Source organism: Ammospiza caudacuta, chromosome 4 (genome assembly GCF_027887145.1).
Source record: "Ammospiza caudacuta isolate bAmmCau1 chromosome 4, bAmmCau1.pri, whole genome shotgun sequence".
NCBI classification, from domain to species: domain Eukaryota; kingdom Metazoa; phylum Chordata; class Aves; order Passeriformes; family Passerellidae; genus Ammospiza; species Ammospiza caudacuta.
In genome coordinates, this window is record NC_080596.1 from 12,869,509 (window position 1) to 12,886,731 (window position 17,223).

The following is a 17,223-nucleotide window of genomic DNA, read 5'->3' on the forward strand; positions in this document are numbered from 1 at the left end:
GCTTCAGTGCAAAACACTTCATAGTACATGTTTAATAGTTTGATATCATTCTTGTAGTTCTGGAGATGTTCTGGAAATAGTTCAGTCAAATCCCCTCCCTGGAATTAGAGACATCTCATTCCATTGTGGTTGTCCTGACAACCACAGGCAGGTTGCACAGACAGGTAAGATGTATGACCTGCAGGAGAGCTTTACACCTCCTCTGGAGTGGCATCTGGAGGGAAGGGAGGCTGTCATGTATTTGTAGCACCACTTCAGATGTCCCAGGTTTGGACAAATTACATCCTTAGCATCATACCAAGGTCACAAGTTATGTAGTATTTTCAATTTCTTCATTTAAGAAGTAGATTTATTGCACGTATATCTTAGTTTTATGCATTCAGATAGAAACAGATGAGAGACATTCAGAATCACAGTAATAAAATTGTACAACATATTTCCTCTTTTTGTCTTTTGCCTACAGGTCCACCAAGAGCAAAGGAACCACAGCACGGAACCTGTGATAGATGACTACAAAAAGATGGGAACTCTGTTTGGAGAACTAAACAAAAGCCTTATCAGAATAGGCTTCACAAGGATGTACTTTGGAGAACGGATAGTAGAACCCGTGATAATTATATTCTTCTGGGTTATGCTCTGGTTTCTTGGCCTGCAAGCTCTTGGACTGGTGGCTGTTCTGTGCCTTGTCATTATTTATGTACAACAGTAAAATTTTATAGATACTATTTGGATGACGTATTTCAACACTGTCACTATGTCAGTGGATTTATGTGTTTATGTAAATGGATGGTATATCAAAAGCTGCAGTGCTTCAAATTGCTGAACTTCTGGTGATGGGGACTAAAATTACATTTTAAACCAAGTCAGCACTGCCCTACTACATCTTTTAGGAGGAAGAAAGGAGATGTTTGTAATGTAAGGGTGTGAAATGCACTGTTTTCTGCGCTCTTGGGGCCTTAGCCAAAGGACTGGCTTTTCATTTTCCCTTCTACTCTCTCCATGATCTTGCTTTGTATAGTGAAAATTTCATGTCTGGTTTTAAGAGGACACTTGTGTGTCCTCTTGTGCTCTGTTTCACTGCTGAGAGGGCTCATGTGCTGTTTATTCCCTGAATCTGCATAATTTGTTAGTGTTTTGCTGAAAAGCTAAATTTGTGCAAGGGAGATTTGGTAACAAACCTGCATTTGTAAGATGAGTACAGTTTCCAGACACAAAAGCATCTTTGGGTAATGTAGTTTATACTAAGCTCTCCCCCAGGAAACAAGCTGTAGCAGCAAAATGCCCTTATACTAATGTTAGTGACATCAGACAGGACTTCAGCTGTAGTTCAGGAGAAATTGCAGGCCTACGTTGGCCAAGCAGTCTAGTGTAGCACTGCCTTGTTTTATGGAAATGTACTCAGCTCCTGCTGCTATTTTTCTTTCTTTATTTTTTGTACTTGCTCTTTCCCCCAGCCCTACTTCTTAAGATAAATATTTGGATAATTCATGGAGTTTGTAGGTAGTTCCAGCTGCAGTGTTGGACACTTGCCATTCCAGACAGCGTGAATGTTGTCTTCTTCCTCTGGGTGGTGTGACAAGTGGCTGAACAACCAGATACCAGAGCAGATCTCTCAAGGCTTCTCACATTTGCTGCAGTGTGGGCCTACACAAGCTAAAGTTTTGTGCACCTAAGCCAACTCAACCTGTTATGTCTTGCAAGGCAAGAATGGAGTTGAAACCAGGCGGTCATTTTATTTAGTAGTCTTAACTGGTTCCTTTCCATACTAGGCAGCAAAAATGCCTGCCTACAGGTATATGTCACACACAGCCTAGAGAATAGGTTAAATAGATTCAGGATTGGGTGCAAAATTCACTCAACTCCCCAGTAGCCACCCCAGGAGTGTGCTGGGTATTTCCAAGTTCTCTTCTTTTCCTGAAGAGAAACAGAAAAGTGGGACAGAATCTTTACTACTTATACTTTACAACTGCTGCTAAATAGGCTACCAGTTTAATATTTGTTGTACATTACTCTTAGCAAGAAACTTAATTGCAAAATTGATTTCATCTGTGGTAGAGTGAAATTACATATTTGCTTAAAGAGATGTAACAGGAGATGTGAAATTTGCAGAAAATTACTCAACCTTTTGCAGTGACTTTTTTCCTAAATGTTTTTACAACAATAAATTAGTTGAAGATGTTGTCTTATTCAAAGACATTTAAAGTTAAGGGAGGGTTCTCTATAGTCCCATTCCTGCTGCTGGATTCTCAAGTCCAGCTTTTTGCATGGATCATTTTGTCTGTTAGGCTGTTTCCAGGACTCCTGGCCCCAGTTCCTATAGACTTTCCTGTTAGGAAAATAATTATTATTTAGGGCAGTGAACATGAAAGCCCAGCTCCTCTAGAGTCTTTTGTACTGAAATGCCATCTCTAGATGTGTCTCTGTGCTTTTCTAATGAGCAAGTAGTATCCTTCTGAGGAGGCATGTCATCTCTCTGGATCTTCAGATGATCCTGCATCTGGATTCAGGAGGCTCTGCTGCAGCAGCAAGACTGCAGGACTGAGGCCCAGCTGTGTAGTTAGATGGCAGCCTGTGTTGATTGGCACCTGATTAAATAGTTCTGCTGGCAGGGAAACCTTGGACAGCAAGTACAGGCTGAACTCAGAGCCAGGAGCTCTGTACTCAGAAGTGCCTAGGGGTAAGCTTTGGGTTTGTTTCAAGTCCCCTGTAAGGAAAACATCTGTTTACATCTTTGCAGATTTGTATAGCTAGAATGATGGAGTTCTGTGTATTCTCCTCCTGTATAAGGGCTGTATTACAAAAGCATCCTGTTGTTAAAAGTAAAAAAAAAATCCTTTCTTTCTTCCCACAATCTTGTTACTGTACAGAGGATCTCATCTAATTCTCTTCATCCCATAGGAAGAAGTGTATCTTCTAGTGCTAGCCTTGTTGCAGTAGTTCTGTTGTGTAAAGGTGCTGTGCTGTGGGATGGCATGTGGTATTTCCTTGAAGTGGTGATTGGGCTCTGTACATAAGGAAGGGGGAGCAGTGAACCACGGTGTGACCAACAGCCTCAGTGAGGACATTGTTTATATGCATGTGACCTTTCAGTGTGAGCAGAACTGTGACTGCTGCACTCATCAATTCAGTTCAGTTGTTTGTTCGATGTTCGTGTTTGTGTACGTGTACTCTGGGGAAAGGTAGGGTAGCTTTGGGGCTGATATTGTGTTTAGTGGATGTCTTAGGTGGTTTCTCTTAAGGGTAATTATGTCTTGTCCTTTACAGAAGTTTTGCATTTTTAACAACCTGAAAAAACAGTGCTAGTGGTGTAAGGTTGGCTTGCAGATGGGAAAAGAAGAATGCATTGCATGGATAATCCCCCTCTCCTGTTTGGTTTCATACATTCCCTTGTATATAACAATTTGTACTGAAATGTCTGTCCTAAATTTTGTGCTATTACTGCACTATCCCCCTCTCATTTGCAGGGAAGGCAGGAGGAGCTAAGGAAAAAGGGGAACTGGGATAGAATCAGGCATAAAGAGTGGAAAGTGGAATGCGGTGAAATGGTGCATATGTGTGTCCAAAGAAATCTGATCATAAATGTGTGCCAGAAGTGAGGGGGAAATGGGTGAACAGTCCTTGCTTGTGTTCTTTATTCCATCTAGACATAGCAGGAAGGCAAAGGAAGCACCAAATGTTCAAAGGATGTCCCTAGCTAAAAAAACAGGAGGTTAAATTTTAAAAAGAAAAAAAAGGCAATTTCACAGTTGTCTATATAGTAAAAATTTATAATGTTATTTATGCTGTTACATATTATTATTATTATTATTATTATTATTGTTAGAACTGAAAGCACCTTTATGCGTCTCTGTGTAGGACTGTAGGAAAGAATTATGTCCCTTAAATCTGTGTTAAACAACAACAAACAATATAATTCCTATTGGCCAGTGTTTTTACACATTGCAAGCATTTCATATGACCTCAATTTTTTAAGGGATGGACTCTTCAGTGCTGTTTCATGCCTGCCAAATGCATAAATGGTTGAAAGAGTGTGTACAGAGAAGCTCTGCAGGAGAATCTTGGAGAACCCGGTTTGCGCTGAAACATCATCACATCAAAACTGTCCATATAAAAAGGAAGACTCTTATTTCTTAAAATCTCTCTATTGAATGAAACCTATGGGAAGCGCTTTGTTATTCTTTCTAATAAAAAGTATTTCCATCAATGAGATCTATGAATTCTTTGTGGTGCTTTGTTCAGAGTTACTTTGGTCCTTTCAAGAAGTCATGGTAGGCCCAGATAAAATAGAGCTGTGTTCAGATACCCACTGAAACCAGTTAACTTGCAGCTGGAGGAGAGAAAAAACTGCATTACAGGAGCTGAATAGACGGCATCAGGTCTCTATGGTTGTATGCAGCAAGTTACGCTAAACTAGAAGGAAATAATAGTAGAGCTAGATGTTAACAAATAATGGCAATATTATGGTGTAAAGTAGCTTTTATTTCACAGCATATCTACTTTGCATCCAGAGCAGCCTCTGAGGGGAACCACAGGTAGTCAGGGGTGTGAAAAATCCTTTGAAGTGACAATTGCTGTGCCACGGAAAGGTTTGGGTGTTATCAGTTGGGGTTTTTTTAGATACACATAGAACATTATGTGGTTCAAAACAAATCTACTTCAAGCTGTTGTTTTGGTTTGCTTCTGCAGGTCAGAAAGGTGTTCATTCTGCCACATCCAGCAGACAATTCAGTGTATCTGTGTTGCTCAGGATGCCCAGTGAGTTAAGCAGTTAATGGTTTTTTTTAAGTAGCAAAGTTGAATTTTGGTCCTTTGAACTCTTATTGAATGTGCACAAAAGAAACAAGGTTCATTCCTGAATAAATTCAAGCCTTCAGGTTTTTAGTTAGAGTATCTTTGTCAGGCCTTTTATGGAGTGCATGCAGATTCAGAACAGCCTTGCTTTGACTCTGATTCTTTCCATCCAGGGCTTTACTCTAGGGTTTAGGAACTTCTTAGTCTCTCCCCTCTGCCAGAATGGACAGCTTTATCTGCTTTGTCCATTCTTCCTTTAACTCTAGCATTTCCTTCTCTAGGGGTGTTCACTTTGAACAGTCTTTCTCTGTGCCAAAGGTTCAGGCTTTTTCATCATTCAGTCTTATTTAAAGCCACCTAGACAGAAAATCTATTTTCAGATTGGTGTTTTGTTTGTTTTACTGTGTGCCTGCTTAGCACCAGAGGGGAAAAAAAGAGATTTTCAAAAAACATGTGTATGCTGGTCAGTCACTTCTTTTTTACAGTGCTTTTCTGCTGATTTAGATGATGGTTACCAAAGTGTGGTTTGCATTCACCAAAAGAGCATGCAGGTGTGGAGGGTAAGAAGCTGTTGGGAGGCTGGCAATGGGATTTTGAGAACAGACAGGTCAAGCAGCATGTGGCTTAGGGTTGTTTCAAGCTTAAACAGGCAGGTGGACTTGTAGCTTCCCTTAACTCCTGCCAGTGCCTTGGTTGCTTCCAGGAATATCTCCAAATGCATATAAAATCATCAGTGCTCCTTTTACTGAAGGAATCCCACTCTGAAGAAAACTGAGCTTTCACCAGCTCTTTCGCAGAGGAACCAAAGGGAATGGGAAAGGGGAATCGGACTAATAATAGTGAGTTTAAACTTGCATGCAAGCTTCTGGTGTTTTCAAATTCTGGTCTTGTCCTGTCCAGATAATATTTGTGTCTTGTGTGCAGTTGTCACAAGTCTTTATCTGCCCCCAGCCTATATATGTATTTTCTAATTAGTACAAAAGTGAAGCTGCTGTGATAATATGTGGTTTTCCCAATTTATTGAGAACTACACACACTCTTTTTCCCCTCAAGTGGCAGGAGGGATGTGACTGGATTAAAGCCCTTCTGGTGACAGGAGCTGCTCTTGCTGCAGCCTCAGGGTCACTGTCTCCTTCCCAGGGCACAGCAGTACTGTTGGAATACCTGGAGTCCCAGTGGCATGGAAAGGGAAGGACTTAAAGGAAGGTTATACCACAGTCGAAGGGATTTGATCAGGCAGTGTTTGAGACAGAGTTGTTGCAGAGTGCTGTGTCAAGATTTATGTTCTTCTAATGAAATTTAATTAAGCCACATTCTTCCTTGGCTTGTCCTGGTGCCATCACCTTGTGTTTGGAATGAATGTTGCTTGTGGCAAATTGTTCTGCTTCTGGAACCCATCTGTGTGTGCCTAGACATCTTTCAGTTGTACCATTTACTCTTAATTGCATTTTAAAACATTACAAGGGAAAAGGGCTCATCTTCCAGTCCTCATTTGGATGAGGGTTTAATTAATATCTGTGAGAAGGGAGCCAAATTAGTCTCTGGCACACTGCTGAGGGCTTCCTTTCAGAGGAAAAAGATGCTGACTGATGTATGGGGGATTCATGTACAAGGTAGATGGATTTGCATACTGTCCAGAATGAGGGGTAGAAAGTGGCCATTCTTCTGTCCTAGTTCACAAGTTAATTGGCTGGTGTTTATTGTAGCAATCTTTCTCAAGCTAGCTGGAACAAACTTCCTAGGTGCAAGAAGTCTGTAGCAAGGAAGTGAATTATTAATTAAGGAAAATTCTTTGTCAGCCAAAATCCTTGTCTGAAACAGGAAGTCTCTTCCTGACTGGAATGGAATTTGAGTCAGTGCTTTGGCTTATTCGATCTTCATGTTGAATATTTTACCTGTTTATTGTTTTAAACCGTTTTTTTAATTCTTGTCCATTCTAAAAGCTGGTAATATCAGTCCATAATTCTTGAAAGCCTCTGTCAGTAGCTGTGACCGGTGGGGCTGAGAATATGGAATGGCAGGTCACAGGGTGAGACTGATGTGTCTTTAATGCTACCTGGCTGGTGTTAAAAAGCCTTCAAGCAGGTTTTGGCATTTCCTTTGCTGTCACTTTCTGTATTTATGCATCTTGTTACATGCTGAATGAGAGCTTGCATTGCCAAGTACCTGATTTCCTCTGGCGTTTCTCTGAGCATGTTCTGTGCTGCTGAACAGACTCCACAGAGCCGGGCACCCACATTGCTGTCCTCTGCTTCCTGCTAAGAGTGGAAATACTGCCTGCCATCCCACAGTCATGTCCTCATCCTAATAGGAGTAGGAAAGGCATAATGATGCAGTTTTACTGAGGCAACAAACATTTCTATGCCTCTGAATCTTCCTGATGCAGAAAGGGGAAAAAAATTAACAGCTTTGAGTCTACTTTTGATGCTTTGTAGATAAGAGAACTAAAGGCATGCAAGTGTTTGAATATTTTGTTTTTTTCATCTTGCTTCCCCGTTTTTTTCATTCAGTTTGTGATTAGAGAGGTAAGACAGTATTTGGCTGAGCTCTGTTAGCAGTAGAATTTAACTTGGCTCTTAGTTAGCAGGGTATTCAACACCTACATGCAAATTGCTGTATTTTTTACTTTTTCTTCAGAATATCTTTTTTTTTTCTTGTTCTAATGAATGAGCTTAACTCTTTTTTTTTTTTTTCTGCTATTTTCTTTTTTTTTTTTTTTTTAAGGAAGAAAACCAAGCACACTTTGGGGAGCCTCTATTGCTTGCTTTGGATATACCTCAGTGGTGGTGGGATGGTTGGACACTTCAGTGTTTTGAACCTCATTGTTAAGATGTGCCTACCTTGTCAGCTGAGCTTCACCAGCTGCAGGGCAGAGGGGTTAAAGTACAGTTAAGACTGAAGATTAATCTAATTTGCTTGTGCTCTAGTGGCTTTGCTCCAGTTTCCCGGGAGACTAAGCCATGTGTTGTAATGACAATGTTTTCCAAAGAACTTTGGAAACTGAGCTAAAGATCCTATAAAACAGAACTGAGGTCTCCATGAGTAACTGTTCTGCCATTAATACTCTGTTCTTCCTTTGCTACAAAAAAAAGTAAATTCAGTGCATTCTGATGTCCTCCACTTATGTAACCCCTCTCCCACCTTTTCTGAACTTCTTTCTTGATTGCCACCTTTCTTTCCTGTGTAATACAGACACTAGAGGGAAAAAAAAAAGAAAACTTTAGCAATTCCCACTTACAAGGCACTTGCTTCCTGTTTAGAAGTAGTGCAGGCTGACTTTTCCTTCCTAAGTGCTTCAGAGTTCTCTGGGGAAGCCCAGAATCTATTTATTTCAGAGTCATCTCTGCTCCTGTATGAAATGAGTTGTTTCTTTTTACTTGGTTCGATGAGTAGCGTTTAAAAGCAGGTTTGTGACTGGGCTTACTGGGGTCTGCTGCTGAACACTCCCCTTCACAGTGATTTTGCAGAGAGGGGGCTCTGGATGAATTATTAAAGAAGAATATGAGGACAAGAGCAGTTGGAGCAGGGCAAAGAGTTGTGCTAGGGTGTGGGAGATGCACTTTCCATTCCAACTTGAATTCAGCCCTGGGGACTTTTTCAGAAAGCTGAAAGCTGCAAAATCACTGTGAAGATTCAAAGGGAGTTTTCAACCTTCAGTAACCTTCCTTCTAACGCAAAGTCATGAAGATGTGTGCCAGAAATAAGATGTTTAACTGTCATGGGATCTGATAAGATGCAAAGGTTTTTTTGGAGTTTCCCATAAAACAGTGGAAGTAGTCGAATCTTTTATTCCCTTAACTTCCAGCACTGTTAATGATTCATTTCCTGTATTCCTGGTGTTTGGGTTTTTTCCATGTTTGTAGTCAATGAATATTAGAATTAACTTTTGTCTTCTGAGCTCTAACATTCCCTATCTTGATATTTTTGATCTATGTTTTTATTCAATCCATTGTCACTCATAATGAGCTGAAAGCTTGTTAGATGCTACTGTTCACAGGGCATTTCTAACCCTGCCCAGAAAAATATCCTTGTGTTGCCCTGTCTCTGCCTGGGTCCCAAGGTGTGTTCCCAGCAAGGCTCATTCCATGGTGGGTTTGAAGCACACCTGCATCCTGGCTTTTCAGCACCCCGGGAAGAAATCCATCAGGGCTGTTTCATGGCAGCACTGTTGTGAGGGATAACATGGTTTGTGACAGGAGTCACTGCACCCCCAGTGACCTTCAACAGGGCAGGCATGTGCTGCCCCTCCTTGCATGGGCAAGGATAGCCCTGGCTCTCTCTGGGAGGGTAAAGCATTTGCCTGGATTTCTGACTGATGGTTTAGGTGGAATCCCCTGCCAAGTACATATTTGCATGGACTAAAATAGAACAGGCTCTGAGCTTTAAAAACAAGCTAAGGGTGGGTTTCTGATTTTCTCCTTTGGGGCTTTTTGTAAGGAGTACATAGAATAGTTTATTTCTCAAATTAAGAAGTGACATTTGAACTATTCTTTTGTAAAATGAAAACACAGGGAATCTTTAAATATGAATCTTCCCATTTCACTTCCCAGGACATCCTGGGGTTTCCATATGTCCTAGCAGTTGCCTGAAGAGCCCTGCCACAGCCTATTTCCTTGTGGTGGCTGTGTTTCAGCAGATACCGTGCCAGCTGAATGTGTGTGGGTGTCCTCTGTGTCTTGCTGAATCAACATTTTTTACTTGCTGGATTGAAAAGCACTTTATCGTGAGGAAAAGAAATGGAATTTACTGCATGAAATATGTACACAGGCGCAGGGGTCCATGCCTTCATTACTGTAAAGAAGCACTGAAGCATTCCATGGAAAAATTTCACAGTTAATAGAGCCTTACATTGGGATGATTATCTTTGTTACCTCTTCCTGCTTCAATGACTTTACTAACAGCAGAAATTTGTAAAACCACTGTAGCATTGCAGATCACAGGTATGTAATATCTGTTACCTTCCCAGCTGGACAACGAGCTGTCACAGTTAAAAAATTATTAAATGTTTGATTTGTTTCTTTCAGGAATGTCCCCTTCCTATTCTGCTACCAATAATACACACATAAATGAAACTACTGTATTATTTAGAAGGTTGATGCTACAAAACCCAGCTTAAAACATCTTCACATACTGCACACAGTACTTTTAATTTCCACAAAATCTCATGTCTTGAAACTTCGTTCTTTCATCTTAAGGATCAGTGCAGTGGCCTCCTTCCTTGAGCTGTGCCTGGCACTTCCCTGGCTCCCACTCTGGTCCCCAACTCCACAGTAAGGAGGGGGCTCTGCACTTCTCTCCATCAGTCACATAACATGCTGCTCTGGAAAATTGTCTCTCAGACACAAAACTAAAGCTCACATGAAGATGGGAAGGAGTGATCAAATTCCCTTCAGGGTCACAAAGGTGTGTTCAGCACTCAAAGGCACCAACATCAGGAAGCCAGTAGGTACTTAGGTGCCAGATTACAACAGAATCAGCTATAGACCACTGCCTAGGACTGACTCCTAAGTTTCAGACAGCCTGAAGAGCTGTTGGTTGTTTAATTAAATTGAGCTTTTATTTGGTTTGTGTTTAGTCACTCAAGAGATCTCCAGCTCTTCCCAGCAATGTACAGCTTGGAGATGTGTGAGCCAAAGTGCAAATGTGTCCTGGTGCTGAGAAAGTCTTTTGTAGCAGTCCTTTTTAGTGCCCTCTCTGCAGCAGTTCAATCACTATTGTCTCAAAAAATTGTCTACTGCAAAGCTTTTTTTGAATACTTTTGGACCAGAGACATAGTAAAGCAAGTTTCTGCTTTAGCGTGTTAGTTGTGTTCTTGAGTGGGACTTCCTGCTTCTTTGTGGGCAAGGGCAAAGCAGGAACCAAGCTCTGCAGTAGCATTAACTTGTGCAGAGAGGGAAAAAAGAATTTAAATATTTATGTGCCTCATGGCTTACTTTTCAGCTGATCTTCAGCAAACTCAGCTTTTCTTAAGCCTTTGATACTTTCATAGGTGAGCCTTCTCCTTTAAAAAATTAAATAAAAATAGTTTTAAGCCTTTTCCTGTATTTGGCTTTTCCAGGAAGTTTAGCACAGTTGTAGTTTTTGCTTGGGTTTCCTATTTTGCCTTTTGAACAGTGAAATTGTTGAATGGAGCACCTGAAGCCCAGACTCCTTAGAGTTAGCAGGAAACTGCTGCACTATTCTGAAATGCCTTACTTGAGGTTGCCTGTTGCCATACCAGAAAACTTACCCCTCTGTACAAAACTACATTAAAAAACTAATTTTATTTCTTAGAGCCGTAGAATTTATTTCTTAGAGCTATATACTTTTGATAACTGATTTCAGAGCCAGGGCTGATGCAGCAGACGTAGCCAGTCTCTAAATCAGTAAGGTGTTTGTACAACAGAGGAAGAAAAGTGTAATCAAACTTCAGCTGAGACAAGGGAAATGAAGAAAAGCTGTCAGACTGGAATAAGTTTTACAGGAGAACTCTTCACAGTGAGGTCTTGTACACCTACCTTGTTCATATTTGTAGTAGTCATGGCAGCACAAAAATTAGGCATGTAAGAAACTTACAAAAGCAATAGGAAGGATTATGCAAAATGCCTCAACATTAAGGCCTGGAGTTCTATAAAAAGGGAGAAGTAAATTTACAATAGTATGATGTGCAAGATCATATAGCTCAGAATTCATGAAAAGGCACCTAAGAGCTCATCTCTTGGAAGGGACAGAGGATAGCTGGAGCTTCAGTTGCACACTGGATGAACAGGACCAAGAATGAGGCTGTCAGAAAAAAATAATCCTAGGATGTTTTGGAGATATTTTTACTAGACATGTGACAAGCCATAGCATTGCACTGATATTTTTTTAAGTCTTATTTTTAATATAATGTGGTACAGAAATTTTCAAACATTTTCATTAAAATCTTAATGGAAGGTGGCTTGTTTTTAAATGTAAAATGAAGTCCTGGGCCAAAGCATAAGTGAAAGGGTAATGCTGGTTGCAGGGTAGTTAGGTAAAAACTGTTAGTAACTTTCGTCCACATATTAGGCAAAACCCTCATTTGAGTAAGACTCTGAAAGATTTACATCAGTGACAACAAGAACTGGAAAGAGCTTTTGGGATAAAACTTGGTTGTTTTCGAAAGAGTTGCTATGCGACGGTATTCTGCAAGAGTAGAAGACCAGACTCTGCCTCTGAAGCAAATTTCTTCCAGTTCTCTAGTACAGCTACAAATAAAAGCTATTTCACTTGCCCTCTTCCAGAAACATCAGTGCAAGGGACCCCTTTTAAGTCCTCTGCAGAGATTGCCTTTTTGCTCATTTCCTGTTTTGATTGTGAGCACGTTGCAGTGTAGGCCACAGAGATGATCTAACCTTGTCTTTGCTCTGACTGTGCCTGGTTTAACTGAAAGATTAATGTCTGAGATAACACAGATTATATTTGCTTCATACTGTTCTGTTTCCAAGTATCTGATGTCTCCAGTTTGGAGGCAGAAGTGATATTATTTCCTTTTGAACCACCCAGCTGATAATGGTCTGTGTTAGACCGTTGAAGTGGAAGAAAGGAGCTACCTTCGGTTATGTTCTTCAGTTATTGCCAAACTCTGCTTGCTTGCATTTGGTTTGCTCAATAAACCATCCATTTTAGCAATGTGCCCCCAGCATCCTAGGTTGGACATTTAATTGCTCGTGACCACAAAAGCTGATAATCTGGTGGCCAGTGATGTGAGCAGCCCTTCCCTTCGCAGGGTGACAGAAATTGCTCAAGAGCGACAGCGCTTCCTGCCCTTCCTGCAGCTCAGCAGCGCACGGGTGCCTGGGCAGGCACAGCCTCCCACAGCAGCCAGGGCACGGGGAAGCCTTTCCAGCTGGGGCTCAGGACTCCAGGCTGACCAAGCCAGCAGGAGAACCACAACTGCCATCACCTCTGCTGTGTGCCTGCTGCAGCTGGACAGGGTGACTCAAACGCAGCCAGGAAAGCCCTGATCCACGGAGCAAGTGCCACAGGTGGCATTGCTCAATATACTTCATCCAGGGAGCCAAAAAATACAGGAAACATGGAGCTGAAATCAGCATTAAAAATGGGGTAGCCCAAAGATTACAACTCTGGTTAAATTTTTCATATAACTTGGATTAATTTCTCCTTTCCTCTGTTGAAGGTGACTGTCTCCTGTTTTGTAAAGGTGAAAGGAAGAAGGGCATAAAAAAAAGGGAACATCATTTAAGGGAATATCAAAGCTCTGTTAATGTGGGATGACATTGCAAGACCAGCAAGTTTATGCTGCTTCAACCTGCTTATAATAGTTTTCCATTACTATGATGTTCTCTTCAAAGTGAAGAGTTCCCTGGAAAACATACCACAGTGGTGCAGACCTGAATTCCGAACCCGTGGGTGGGTGTGGTTAAAACATATTATGTCTCTTTAAAAGCCTGTGCATACCTTCCTTGTGCCTGAAGAAAACACAGTCAAAAAATGGCATTTAAGAAATTTCCATCCCAGTAACTTATCTGATACATTATCAGATGCCAACATAGGATCAGGGATCTCCCATGGGGCAGAGTTTACTACCATAAAGGCAGCACATGGTATTATTTGTTTTACATTAGTACCTGCAAACTTCTGTGCATCTGATGCTGCAGAATCCTGTTGTAAGAAATTAAAAAAGGGTTGAAAACAGTGATTTTCTTGGGGAGGTACAGAGTGCTTGTATTTGGGAGCCAAGACAAACCAAGCATGGCCCTACAGAGGTCGTCTCACACTTCCCCATTCTGGTTTCCCACTTCTGTTGGAGGCCCACACTTCAAGCAGTCATTTCAGAATGTGGAAAAACATCAGTGACCAGTCTGAACTCAGCTCAGTAACAAATTATTGGTCTCAGTTCCAGTAAGAAAAACATATTTTTCGACTGTGTGTATTTTCCCCAACAATCCCACAAGAAAATTCCCACTCAGCTGCTGAACCTACTGGGCATGCACAGCCTGAACTCTGCCTGCCTGGGCAGCTGCCAGCAGGAAAGTGCTCCCAAGCATCCAACAGCTCTTGATCCCACGATCACTGCATCCCATGATGTTGGCACTTTCATGTTGTCCAGTGGAAACACCCAGAAATTATATTTGTTTTAGTGCACTAATGGGTAAGTCATTGTCTTTCACGTGGGAGCCTCATGCAAAGACACGGTTCTTGCTCAAAAAAACACGCTTGAATTCCAGGATGCACTGTTAGGTAAGGCTGCACACCTTACCTGTGTGTGGGATCAGCCTGTGGGATGCGACGGAGATAAATGAAGAAATGGAGCTGGCAGGTACGACATGAAGTAAAAGAAAGTCTGCCACAGCCGACTGAAGAGACAGGTGATGCTCACTGCCTGCTGAGATACAGCAGGGGCTGGTCTGGCCCACCTCAGTGCTGTTAAAAAGTCATCACTGCTGTGGCTGCAGCGCTGAGCTGTGTTACCATCTCAGGGGAGTCCAGATGCTGCGATGGAAATAGCGCAGAGAGCTTTCCAGGAGCTTGAGGGCTTAACCTGAGTGGACCATTTGTTTATATAAAGGTGAAACTAATTGACACCAGCTTCGTTAATCACATCTGCCATCACTGCTGCCCCCCAGCGAATGCTACAAAAGACAACCGAGCATGGCTGGCAGGATTTCTTTTTGTCTTCAAAGTGACTCAGGCAGGAAAAAAAATCAGACACATCCTCAAATTTGCATTTCTGTGGCTCTTTTGAAAGGAGACGTGTTGCCAAGCCATTTCTAAGACAATACTTATTTCTTAGAGTTTAATATTTACTAACTGGAAAAGGTGTAAAGACGAGTAATTCCTGTTCCATTGAAAAATCTTTACCTCATTTAAAATTGTTCATAAAAGTCCTAGGCATAAAGAACAAGATATTTGTCTCAGCCCAGATTCCATAAGGACAGGGTTTTTTTAATGAAATACACTTTCTGTCAGGGCTCTGTTGCCCAGTGACCTGTCTGTGTGGAACCCTGGTGCTGCAGGGAAGGATGACACACACACACACAAGAATTCACCACCACCACTGCCTCATGAACACCAGCAGGAATCAGAGCAGTGTATGGGAATGGTATTTGCTGGGTCCCCAGGACAAAGGAGGAATTGATGAATCTGACTCCATGTTCTTAGAAGGCTAATTTATTATTTTATGGTATTATATTATATTATATTATATTATATTATATTATATTATATTATATTATATTATATTATATTATATTATATTATATTATATTACATTACATTACATTATATTATGCTATACTAAAACTATACTAAAGAATAGAAGAAGGATACTTACAGAAGGCTTAACAAGATACTGATGAAGAACCTGTGACTGACTCCTCAGAGTCCCAACACAGCTGGACAGTGATTGGTCATTAAGTAAAAACAATTCACATTAAACCAATCAAACAACCACCTGTTGGATAAGCAATCTCCAACCACATTCCAAAGCAGCAAAACCAGGAGAAGCAATCAGACAATTATTGTTTTCATTCCTCTCTGAGGCTTCCCAGCTTCCCCGGAGAAGAATCCTGGGCAAAGAGGATTTTTCAGAAAATATGATGGTGACAGTATGGGAGTCCCTGAAGCACCACATTCCAGGAAAATGTCCAGCTGATCTCCTCACACAGCTGCTCTTGTTAAGTTTCAAAATCTTCTGGGATATTTTTGGGCAGTTACCCCTCCTACCACCAGGCTCCCTTGTCCCACATGGTTTCTTCTCACCAGTGCGGCACCACAAGGTCCAGGGTGGGGGGACGATGATGATGATGATGACAAAGGGCTTGGGGAAGGCAGCAGCTGCCGGGATTCAGATCTGCTCAGGCCTGCCCCGAGCTCCCCACTCCTCCAGCCATCGGAGCAGTGCTGGCACTGGGCTGTGTGGGACTTGGGAACTGCGTTTTGCCCCCAAACCTCCCCAGGATCAGCCAGGGAGCCTCAGGCTGAGCCCAAACACGCAGGGTCAGGGCTCTGCTGCCAGCCTGGGAACAGCAGCACGGTCCTGGTTCCAGACCCAAAGCAGAATCACAGAATATTCTGAGTTGGAAGAGGCCCACAAGGATTGTGGAGTCCAGTTCTTCAGCCCTCACAGGGATCAAACCCAAAAGCTTGGCACTACCAGCACCAGGCTCTCACCAGCTGTATACCAGCACTGAGTTCTCTCTATGCTTCTGAGCACAGCAGCACAGGACTTAGTCTCCTGTGTTCCAAGCCCCAGATATGACCAAATGAACCTCCTTTCAAGCCCCAAAGCTGCACCAGTTAATCCCCAGTTCTCAAACCACAGGATTTAGCCTCAGTTTTTTGGCCTCCAAGTTGGCCAAATGAATCTAGTTCCAAGTGCCCAAAAAAATACATTACTTGGTGTCTGTTTCCAAACTCAACAGTGCAGAACTTGGTCTCCAATTTGCTAATCCCAAACCTGCCCAAATGAGCCAGTTTCCAAGCCCCAACAATGCAGGATTTCAGGACAGTTTTTCAAGAAGTAAAACATAGTACTTGATATCAGTTTTCAAAACTTCAAACTGTTCCAGATGAGCCTGGTTTCTCATTTGTGAAACACAAGATTTCTTTTGTTTCTCAAGCCCCCTCAAAAAGCACAATTTACTGTTTCTAAGCCCTAAACCTAGCCAGTTTGGAAAAGCCTTACTGAGGGCAGATGAAAGGAAAAGGTAAATTCAATTAAAACCTCATCTAAGCCAACTTCATAATTTCTAAGGCAGGGAAGAGAGGCAGGCAGTGTCCATCCCGCTGCTGCTCTGTCACTGGGGTTTCTGCTTCCAGCACTGCCTTCAGCCCTTATTTGACACAGCTCCACTAGCAGCAAACTTCAGACCAGCTAGCACAGCCTGGCTGTGTCCTTTTATATCCCTGACCCCAATGTGACATTTCTGACCAAATTCACCTGCTCTGGCATAGCTGGAAGCAATGCAAGGGGGAGCATGGAGGATCTCCTGGTGTCCCCATAGATGTGTGCAGGTTTCCACCAACAATGCACTACCAGCATGTTCCAGCTGCAGTTTCCCTTCTGGGTTGAATTGAGCTGCATTTAAATCAATATCATCTGCTGGAACAGGTCCTGCTGCTCCTCAGAAGGCTCATTAGGCAGCTGCTTAGTTCTGTCAGGTGGGACACACACCTCTCTCCATGGTAGTGTCTTTGGCAGAGTCTAAAAAGGCTAAACTTTATACAAGCCTAAGAGCCTCAAAGCCTGCTGAATCCATAGACATTTGTCCCTGCAGCTACAGCCCCAGTAAGCCCAGCCATGGAGCTCTTTCCCATCAGTGCTATGGTGGCACATCAATAGTTGGCACTCGTTTTTGATGGATGAAAATGTGGCATTTTAGTGGACTCCCCTGTTTAATAGGCTTGAGCTGGAGGCCCAGTACTTTGCAAAGTTCTTTCTTTCTGTACCACCTGATGGCACACTTG

General features: G+C 42.1%; 1 protein-coding gene across 2 annotated transcripts in view; it reads left to right on the forward strand.

Annotated features, from left to right (window-relative positions):
• Positions 1-4,172, forward strand: part of FAM241A (family with sequence similarity 241 member A) — a 297,189-nt gene extending 293,017 nt beyond the window's left edge. For both annotated transcript variants that reach the window (XM_058803555.1, XM_058803554.1), the window contains one exon: positions 464-4,172. In XM_058803555.1, coding sequence (XP_058659538.1) covers positions 464-709 — 246 coding nt within the window. In that variant the 3' untranslated portion in view covers positions 710-4,172. The remainder of the gene's footprint in view (positions 1-463) is intronic.
• Positions 4,173-17,223: the final 13,051 nt, after the last annotated feature.